Genomic DNA, 11375 nt, shown 5'->3' with positions numbered 1-11375 from the left:
AGCCAGCTGAGGGTTATTGCCCATATGGCCAACCAGAAAACCAACCTACCTTCATGAGAATGGTGCAAATATGCAATAAAAACATGGCCATCCAAAAAACTAACCTACCTTCATGAGAATGGTGCAAATATGTAATAAAAACACAGGCAAACCAAAAAATTGAATATGGGTAATGCATGCTCAATTACTTTGTAGAGGCAATTAGACGCAAAACTGGAACTATATAGCGAGTATGCAATAAAACACAACAAAACCAAAACAGGCTCAGTATGGGTAATGCATGCTCAACTTCTTTGTAAAAGCAATAAGAAAATAGAACAAAACCCAATTACTTTGTAAAAGCAATCAGACACACAAGACTGGAACTATATATACTCCTCACAAATGAACGAGTATGGCATCATTATACGCATGCACATGGGTTGTCTATATATGTTCTTGATTTTCTTAAGTTCACAAAAACAATATTATATGTATACAAAAGGGAGCCTAAAATTGTGTAAATATAGTACAACTTAGATGTCACATGGAAAAGCTAACCACCTGTTGAAGGACCTACAAGGGACATATCAAACATTACATTAAATTACAGATATCACAGATCCAGTTGTTGGGATTTGCACATGCAGGAGCAAGGTAGATCAATGCCTGCAAGGGACAACATACAAATCATACAAATATATCACAGAACCAATTTGTTGGGACTTGCACCTGCAGAGCTAGGTTCATAAAGGCTTGCAAGAGATTTGGTGAAGGACAGCACTGAGAAACCTATGTACAAAGATCGTTTTTTCACACTCCTAGACCTTTTGCCACAATATTGCACAAAATGAGATTTAACTTTATATGCCTTAAAAAGCTTCCTTACACCGTAAAGCTATGCTTTTTATATTGCACTACAAGATGTATCCATAGAGGACTTTCCAGATCAGCAATAATGCTGGGAAGTGGAGTGATTTCTTTTAATTTCTCACTTTCCTACGCGTGCTCTCCGGACATGCCGTACACTTGCAGGATACAGAAGTGTCTTCATTCCAGGAATCTCCATGATAACCTTGCTCAATGGTGCGCCGTCTTTTCTGCCTGGGACTGGGGTCAGATATACCAAACGGAAAAGGAAGTCCAATACCTCAGGAGCAAAGACCCGGTACAACAGGAACACTGTGTACCAATATGGGAAGCGGACATATCGATGGCCTCGTACTGCTCCACGCACCATCGCTTTTGCGCACTCCTCTGCATATGCCACTGGTGCTGGCCCAACGTGTAGCTGTGCCAATGTAGAAGAAGGTTAGCATACCTAATGTTTGGATCTAATGATTTGAAATTTGTGTTCATCTGCACGGAAACACTGGAGAGAGAATCTTACATCACGCTGATCTTCTCGTATTACGACTTGCCCAGTTTTATCGATAAATTTCCCCATTGACATCTCACTTTCAATCCATCCGGGTGTCACAATCGTAATGCCACCTAAGCTCGGTCCAACTTCAATTCGTAAAGTATCAAAGAAGTTGAATACTGCTGCTTTAGAGGCCTACACGCAATTGAACATGCAAGCAACATGAGCTGAAACAAAAGTACGTTATTACATCAAATGCAATAGCTTTTAGTGATAACTTTAAACTATTATGACTAAAGACTCAAAGCAGTACATGGCACAAGGGTAACACATGGAGGTCATGTTGACTCCTGGAGGCTTAGTAGTAAGGGAGGACTGAAAGTCAGATAGATCATATGTTCCATGCTGACAATTGTATGTGCATGCCATGTTTCACCCGGGGTGTGAGCTAGTGTGCATGCTTGGAAAGTGTGCGCATGTGCATGTGCGCTGATCACGTTTGTGTGTGTGTGTGTGTGTGTGTGTGTGAGAGAGAGAGAGAGAGAGAGAGAGAGAGAGAAAGAGAGAGAGAGCTTGCACAATAGTTTCAATGATATCCTAAAACCCATCATACTGCAACGAAGAATCAAAGCTCAGCTTCAAATAATTCAAATCTGTAGTGGAATAAAATTCCTACATTGTAAGCGCTCATCCTAGGATAGGGCGACCAAGCAGCAACAGAGGCATTCACGATGATCTTTCCCCGAGAGCGCTTGAGGTGCTTGAGCCCATAGAAAGTAGGATAAATGTAGCCCCAGAAGTCAATGTCCTGCAAGGCGCACAACAAGTATTTACTGAGAGAAAACACAGGCCTGAATAATAAAAAACAAGGATTGAAAGGCTCCAAACGAGACATAATTTGGATAAAAAATGGGACACATGGATCCGTCACTGAAGCATCGCTTTGAAAAACTTTATTTCCAAGGGCAAACATCGACTGTCAACCTACCACCACAGTGGCCATCGGGGAAATATCAGCTGCCTCCTCGAACAAGAAGCTGTGAACCATAGCAGCATTGTTCACCAAGTGATCCACTGCATGGAATCAATGCATGGAAATCCTTAATTCGGTTGCAGTTTTTAGAAAATCATATCTTATAACTTGCTCTTTTAGACATCCAGCCTAGAGCTCTACTACCCCTATTCTGTTGCAAAGCAGCCAGAGAAACAAACGAAAATATGAGAATGAATCGAGACCTACAATGCCCGTACTGGTTTATAGTCTCCTCAATAAACCTCTTACAGTCTTCTTCCTTGCTCACGTCTGCACGTATAGGACGTGCATCCATGGCTCCGAGTTTTATACATTTGTCGGCCACATTTCTTAGCCTTTCTTCCCTCCTAGCCACCAATACAAGCACAGCTCCTCTCTTTGCATACTGGTAAGCTGTTTGCTGCATCAACCCATGCAAACAAAACAAGTTCTATTTCCTCGTAACAAAGGAGGAAGTTTGCGAGAGAGAGATTCAAAAGTGTACCAAAACCTTACATGTGATACAAGCAGTTCTTCAGATCATGAAGTTAATTAAACCTTCCTGGACAACATTCCTTGCAAAAACGAATCTGCTAGCCGTACAGCTTCTTACGGCAAAGACTCTCTTACTGCTAAGAGTAATCCTAATTAAAGAAACGGTTGAAAGATGTATATTACCAGATTATAGTGGCAACTTTGAAAGATTATACAAGCACCCTCACAAGTGGTGAGAGCAGGACAGAAATATAACTGAGAGAACATGCTGACTGGTAGACCAGGGACTCAGAGTACAAAGACCCAACTATTGAGGCAACAGTTCCAACGTCATCCAAGAGCTCTAATGCATACCTCACCAATACCAGATGAAGCGCCTGTGATCAGGACGACTTTTCCTCGCATATTCTCTTCCAAAAGCGCTCTAAAAAAGCGTACGAACATGCTGCCAGCCGTGAGGGGAGGCCAAAGAGCAAGGAGGGTGAGGAAGCCTACAATGGGGACGACGAGGTTGAGAAACGCCTGGAGGAGGTCCATAGCGACGAGAAGAGGGTGGTGCAGGAGTGAGGCAGGGAAAGGGGAAGATGATGGAGTGGGAGGGGGGGAAGGAAGGGGTGCAGCGAGAGCTCATGGAGGTGAGGGAGGGGAGAGGTGGTGGAAGGGGCAGGAGCAAAAGGAAGGAGGGAGGGTGGAAGGATATACGTGAGGGAGAGGGTGAGAGAATTAGGAAGAAGGCGCATGCAACTGGGAGATTGTGAAACACGAGGATGGCAAAGGCTGCGGGCTCGTGAGAAGTGTTGATTGTCTCGCAATCTCCACTTTGCATGCACGACGTGTGTCTCTTTATCTCTCTCCACGTGTACACCTTTTCTAGTCTTCGTAACCTTCACTTGTTTTTGGGCCGGAACGGCTTGATGCCAATGCTTTATCTGGCTATGTAGTCTGCATTGCACCTCCCAACCTTCCTTAGATCTGCATCCCAGCTACGTCCTCCTCCATCCAAGCTACTTCCTCGCACAACAATGATCAACCCTTTGAGCTCTTGGGATCATTGTGGGCAACACCAACAATGATGAATCCTTTGAGCTCTTGGGATTATCGCTCACCAATTACAGCGATCCAACTAACACAAATCTAAAATGGGACTCTACACAAAATTGTTCTACTTAGTCTGTGTCAGACGAATGACATAGCCTATTGGCTTTGTATGTCTTGCTTGGATCAATGTCCAATAACATAGATTATAGTTGAATAAACATTTATGTGTTCAATATTGTTCAACAAAGATTTATATCGTAAAAGTATAATTGATTTGAGCAAAGTTTGGGTTTTAACCATGGAATCCAAGGTTTGAGAATTAGTATGATTGATTAAATTAAAGGGTATGATTTTTACTCATAATGTAAAAAGAAACATAAAACCTTAAATATAAAGAGATATATAATGATAGGAGGGATCGATGATACATTCCATCAATTGATTGCAAAATTTTTAAAAGACCCAATTTAATCACTTGAAGCAAAAGGAAAGTATGTAGTTTAGGTTATAAGAGAGGTTGATTTCAACTAGATTTCACATTTAATGATGTAGTCCAAGTTTTCTGAAGGCCATAACGACCTAGCTTTTGTTTTATATTTCTACTCATAACTTATGTAGGACATGTTCAAAACATGTAGCCACAATTGGCCAAAATCCAACCACTTCAAAATGACTAGCTCACCATTCATGAGATATACAGGAGATAGGAGAATAGGAGTGAGATATAACCTACAAACAACTATAAATTAATTAATAATAACCAACAAGTAGTAATGTGTCCATGCATATGCAAGCGTTACATGCATACATGGGCATTTTCCCTTGAACACACACACAAAGAAGCACAATGCCTTGATAAGACAGTATGATGGCATAAGAAGATTGAGTGCATGGACACCAAGGATAATATTGGTTGCAAACAATAGTAGAGTCACACATAGTTAGAAGAGTGATAAAACATAGATCAAGTCCATATAGACAGTCAACAGGTGATGGAAGTGTACTAAGTACCAAGAAATGGGAAAACAAAGCATTTAGTTAGAGATTCTAGCTCCAAAATGTGGTATTGTGACAAATTTAAAGTTAGCTTCATAAAAAATAAGGGCATAACGTCCAAAACAAGGTATCAGACCAACAAAATAATCATGAATGGAAAAATAGATCTTTATGACACAAGTAGTATAATCTTATAGTTGACGAAACATGGTAGCGATAGGGATACTCTCATCTCCTCCCTTCATCTCTATCATTCCATTCCCTCCTTCCTTGATTCATGATTTGAGTCACTATCTCTTATAATGATTCATTCAAGTTTACAATATAGTTATGGGATTTTATTATTTTTCCTACTCCATATTGCATTCATCAAGAATTCTCATCTCTCTTGGAAAATCAAAGGCTTGGATCTTTTGGTCCATTCATCCAACGTTTGTTTGAAGATCTTGAAAATGGTATATACATGCAAAAAACATATTTTAGAGTCTCTTTAAAGAAATTTCAAGAGTCTCTTATTATTTTGAGAATCGATTGCTTTTCAACCCATCTTTTGAAGCTTCAAGGATAAACAAGTTTCTAATCAAGTTCACATAAGAAAGAAAAATGAAGCCAAAATCTATTTTATGTTTTGGGAAGCCCTTTTTGAAGAGATTTTGGGAAAAAAAGATCTAGGTTAGTAGATGAAATATTATCAATTGATAGTTCATGATCAACTAGGGGAGTATACAAAAATATTTAAAAGCATCTATTTATCGTTTTGAAGGCCTATTTTGAGGATTCTATTGTCAACATACATAAGTTTTATTGAAATCAATTTAGGTAATCGCGCACATTTTGGCGCAAGTTACACTCACATTTGAGACTCGCTGAGGAAACCACTTCCTTAACGCACATTTGCCTCTACATCGATGCATCTGACCCAACACTTAAAAAGAACAAAAGAAAAGGAATTATTTGCTATTCTTTCATCGATCGACGGTTGGTATCAATCTAGATCAGAGTAGACTAGATCGCCATAGAGGGGGCGCTTTGAATTTCCCCAAGTTGCCAATCTAAGCCATGCCCGAAATTCTCGACTAGTACCTACTCAGAGTTAGTCCATATGCTCACATACGGTTTCACATCATTACATTACCTGAAACCTTATGTTCATCAGTTCAGTGAGCAGACTTTAGAGTTCAGCAGTTGGCAGACAACATTTGATTTCACACACACATGCCACCATTGTAAAGCCTATTCGGCTATCTCATGGCATCGTGCACATCATTTCAGCCTTGTAAAGCCTCTTGGCTATTCCCGGCATCATTGCCACAAGCCTTGTAATAATGATCAGATTTTATATATTGCAGTTCTATCTTCACCGACGGTTCAAAGATTTCACTTGGCATAGACAGTTTATTTGCAGTTGATTCATACAGAGATTTTCACGACTTTTTTGAGTACATTTCTTGCACCATGTCTACGACTAGCAACCTGAATCTAGAGGCATCTGCTAAGTTAGACAACTCCAATTACGTTACATGGAAATACCGAATGGAGACCATTCTTGTACTTCAGGACAAATGGGAGTATGTCGATGGTTCTACACCTAGACCATTGGATGATCTAGCCACCAGTAGCTCTATTCCACCTGTTGTCACAGCATCAGCAACGGGATCTACATCGGGATCTATAGCTACACAAATAGTTTCCGTACTAGTAGCAGATCCTACCATTGCCTGAGCTCAGGCAGAATGGGATAAGAAAGACAAGTATGCCTATCATCTGATCAAGCAGAATGTGTAGGATGTCATGTGAGGACAGCTCAATATAGTCAAGACATCAAAACAAGCATGGGATATGTTCACAGCTCTCTATGAGTCCAAGAACACATCCAGGATTCTCACCCTAAGAAACCAAATCAACCAGAGTTTCTGCAACAGCAGTGAAATTGGTCATGCTTATGTACTCTACATAAAAGACTACAACAATCAACTTGCAGTAGTAGGAGAGACTATGAACCCCGCATAAATGGTTCAAGTCATTATGAATGGACTAGGAGAGGGATACGAGAATCTAGTCCACAGTATTGCCATCCAACGGCAAATTTCGACACTAGAAGAACTTCAGTCAGTCCTACTTGTTGAAGAACTCAGGACTCAGGCCATTCAAGCACGTAAAGGTCATTCTAATGATCAGGCATTCATAGCTTTAGACAGAAGCAGAGGCAGAGAAGAGATAGATCATATCAAAAAAGTGGTCATCATCAGTAACAAAATCAAAGTCAGCATCAGCATCAGCATCAGCATCATCCTCAGCAACATCAGAATCATCAAAGAGGAAATCATTCCAACCGAGAAAGATTCCAAGGATGAGGAAATGCATCCACCAATGTGTCAAACATTGAGTGCAACTATTGTCACAAGTTTGGACACTATGAAAGAGATTGCCACAAGAAGCAGTACGACCAAGGCGGTCAAGGCAGTAATCGAGGGAATTCTCGAGGCAGAGGAAATCATCATGATGGACATTCTAGTCACAGTCATTTTGCAAATGAACATGGGAATATGTTTCTTGCAAGTGAGGAAATGCATCAGACTGATACATTGTCCCTAGACACTGATTTGAATCCCAAAGAGGATTACAGCTACCAAGTCGACCAAGTGGAATAGGATCCTTGGTATATCGACAGCGGTGCATCATCTCATATGACAAATCATCACAAATGGTTCACATAGATAAAACCATTAAAAGGTCAGAAAAATGTCATCTACACAGCAAACAATACACTGAATCCAGTTCAAGGGGTTGGTGTTATCCCTATCAACAATTATGGTATAAAAGGATTAGTGAAAGATGTGCTCTATGTTCTGAAGCTCAGCAAGAACCTTTTGTCAGTATGTCAAATGATGGAACACACAATTACAAAGTCATCTTCGACGGTGATGAATGCACTATCAAAGACAAATCCAAAAGATGTCAGCTAGTAGCAAAAGGTGTCAAGGAAGGACGCTTATACAGAATGCTAGCTACAGTACCAGATAAGCATGCCATGTCAGCTTAACCACAACAGATGCCACTATCTATAAAATGGCACAAGAGATATGGTCATGTCAACTTCAAGTACTTGTTAGATCTCAGGAATCAGAATATGGCAATTGGGATTCTGAAGCTACAGTTTCTTGGAAAAGTTTGCGAAGCATGCTGCTTCGGCAAACAAAAGCGAACCAACTTTGTCAGAAGTACCTCTCGTGCACGAGGTATTCTTGATTTGATTCATACAGATGCATGTGGTTATGCCCAGACCCACAGCATCAATGGTTCACTTTACTACTTGATTTTCATTGACGACTACAGCAGATATTGTTGGGTCTACTTTCTGAAAGAGAAATCTGAAGTGTTTTCTAGATTTCAAGAATTCAAAGCCATGGTAGAAAACCAAACAGGCAGAAAGATCAAGGTCATGAGATCAGATAGAGGAAGTGAATACATGTCTTCAACATTCTTTTGCAAAAATCACGGCATTTGAAGACAATTCACATGTTCAGATACTCCTCAGCAGAATGCAAGAGCTGAAAGGAAGAATGGGACTTTAGCAAATAGTGCTAGAGCAATGCTTAGGGAAAAGCATCTTCCAAATCAGTATTGGGCAGAAGCAATAGCTACAAAAAACTATTTTCTTAATCAGCTTCCTACCGAACCGATACAGGGTATGACTCCTTATGAAGCATTCATTGGACACAAGCCACACATTGGGCATCTCCGTATATTTGATTACATAGCATATGTTCACATACATGATGATCATCGCAGGAAATCGGATGCAAAGTCACGTAAATGCATCATGGTTGGCTACAGTGAAGAAAGCAAAGTATACAAATTGTATGATCCCATCAACCGCAAAGTCATTATCTCCAAAGATGTAATCTTTGATGAGGAATCAGAATGGAAAACCTCACCTACACAGGAGATAGAAGCATCGACTTCACAGTCATCTATAGAACAGGTTGATGAAGAAGAGCAAGAATTGCCAGCAACACCCCAAGCAAAGCCACAATAGCTCAGATGGTCTACTAGGGAAAGCAGACCTCTAGCCAGATTGACATATACTCAGAAAGGCAAAGCAATTCAGGTGGAAACCACCAACTATGCTCTTATGACTACCATCATGGCTACAGAAGAGCCAGTGTACTTCGAAGACATAGTAGACAAGCTAGAATGGCAAACTGCTATGAATGAAGAAATGGATGCTTTGTATAGAACAGTACTTGGGAATTATGCAACCTTCCACTAGGAAAGAAGGCCATACCAAACTAATGGGTATACAATGAAGTCCAATGCAGATCATACTCTCTACTACAAAGTTCAAGGGGAAGACATTACTATTGCACTTTTGTACGTAGATGATCTAATTGTGACAGGAAGCAAGGATAGCTTCATCAAAAAACTGAAACAAGACTTATCTACAAAGTTTGACATGAAAGATCTTGGACTTATGCACTATTGTTTTGGAATTGAGTTCTGGAGAGATTCAGATAGCACATTCATGAGTCAGCTCAAGTATGTTGATAGTCTCCTGAAGAAGTTTCATATGGTAGATTGCAAGATTGCAACCACTCCCATGGAATAGAGTTTAAAACTTACTAAAGATTCAGAAAAGCCTACAGTCAATGACAGATACTACAGGCAACTCATCAGATCTCTTATATATCCTCACAATCACATGGCCAGATATTTGTTATGCAGTAAGCTCACTAGCACAGTTTATGGCAAATCCAAAACAGTCTCACTGGAATGCAGCCAAAAGAGTCTTGAGATACATCAGAGGTACAAGACAGTTTGGGATAGAATACAGAGGAAGTCATCCACGGTTGCATGGATACTGTGACAGTGACTATGCCTGAGATCATGAGACCAGGAGATCGACACAGGGATATGCATTTTTCCTTGGTCAAGGTGCTATATCATGGTTGTCAAACAAACAACCAATTGTTTCTTTATCTTTGACTGAAGAAAAATATAGGGCACTCACTATAGGTGCATGTGAGGCTATATGGCTCAGAAGACTATTGTCAGAAACAGATTACTTTGATGAGTCAAAGCCAACAACAATATATTGTGATAATCAATTAGGTCAAGCATTTGCCAAGAATCCAGTATATCACTCCAGGACAAAGCACATTGATGTCAGAGAGCACTTCATCAAAGAAAGAGTATTACTTGGTAACATCACACTGCAACATTGTGATAGCAAAGAGAATGTTGCAGACATCTTTACCAAACCACTCGGTAAAGAGCTATTCGAGAAACACCGACTAGCTCTTGGTTTGATGCAGAGGAAGGACATTCCCATTAAAGGGGTGTGATGGAATGTAATGCTCAGTCCTTCTTCGATTCCCCAGAATCATCATCTTGAGGGAAATCCTACTTCATGATGTTGATCTTGAGGGAAGGTGTTGAGAGTTCACGCTCAACATCATGTGATCATGTGTGCATAGCACCATCACGTGATCATATGTGCATAGCACTAACCTTATAGAGTGCTATAAAGGAAAGCGTTAGATCCCCTAACCCTAACCCTAAATGGGTTTGTATGTATTCTAGTTTTTCAACTAAATCTAGTGTATAGTCAGTCATTTGTGGTGTGCTCTCTAGCTGTGCCCTCTCTCCTCATCTCCACTCTTCTCCTCTCCCCTCTTCATATTTTGTCAATTAGTGCTGCTTCAAGACATTTGAAGTGGTCTTTTTTGTTCAAATGGATGCACAAATCATCCAAGAACACCTGTAAATACTTATTCAGAAATGACTTGAAAGTTGTGAACATAACTCGCTAGAATGTGGCCGAGGCATTACAAAGGCCAAATGGCATGACTCTATATGCAAAAATACCCCATTTTGTAGCAAATATTGTTTTTCATTGGTCTTTAGGAGCAATTTGCACTTAATTATAGCCACTGAAGCCATCCAAGAAGCTATATATTTCGGAACCTACCACCTTTTCCCTCCCTTTTCCAACACTGTTTCTGTTAAGGGTAGGGGATAGTGATCCCTAATTGTGGCAGAATTCACATTCTTTAAGTTTACGTATATTCTTGTTGCGTTTAGGCACAATGATGATGGGTGAAACCCAATCAGTGTGCTCTATCTCATAGATGAATCCGACATCTAGGAGTTTTTCCAGCTCGTCATAAACCATGGTGCCATACTTCGGATTTGTGCGATAAGGTCCACATACCTTAGGGTGAGCACTTCCCTTATAGGTATCATGTGTACTACCATGTCTGGTGAAATTCCTTTCATCTCTTTGTATGACCATGCTAGGCAGCCACTGTATTCCATTAGGAGTGCTTTAAGTTTGGTTTCATCTTCCTATCGAAGGTGTTTCCCAATGAAAACTAGTTTTTCTTCCTCCCCTTCAAGGGCAAGGTTTATTGTGCAAGTTTTTGACAGTTCCTCATAGATTAGAGTTTCTCCAATGCTATCAGTTTCTTGAACTTCAGATTCTCTTAGTGG

General features: G+C 40.3%; 1 protein-coding gene across 1 annotated transcript; it reads right to left on the bottom strand.

Annotated features, from left to right (window-relative positions):
- Positions 1-933: 933 nt before the first annotated feature.
- On the bottom strand, positions 934-3594 carry LOC147898414 (11-beta-hydroxysteroid dehydrogenase-like). The gene is made up of 6 exons (XM_087379666.1): positions 3204-3594; positions 2583-2775; positions 2331-2416; positions 2019-2150; positions 1370-1537; positions 934-1270 (listed from the first exon to the last, which is right to left on the bottom strand). The coding sequence occupies exons 1-6, from the start codon at positions 3384-3386 to the stop codon at positions 971-973; spliced, it is 1062 nt and encodes a 353-aa protein (XP_087235792.1). The 5' UTR covers positions 3387-3594; the 3' UTR covers positions 934-970.
- Positions 3595-11375: the final 7781 nt, after the last annotated feature.

The sequence above is a fragment of the Dipteris shenzhenensis genome, chromosome 9, assembly GCF_047967505.1.
Source record: "Dipteris shenzhenensis isolate YYH24624 ecotype China chromosome 9, Dip_SZ_1.0, whole genome shotgun sequence".
In the NCBI taxonomy this organism is placed as follows: domain Eukaryota; kingdom Viridiplantae; phylum Streptophyta; class Polypodiopsida; order Gleicheniales; family Dipteridaceae; genus Dipteris; species Dipteris shenzhenensis.
This window is presented reverse-complemented; position numbering and strand designations above follow the sequence as displayed.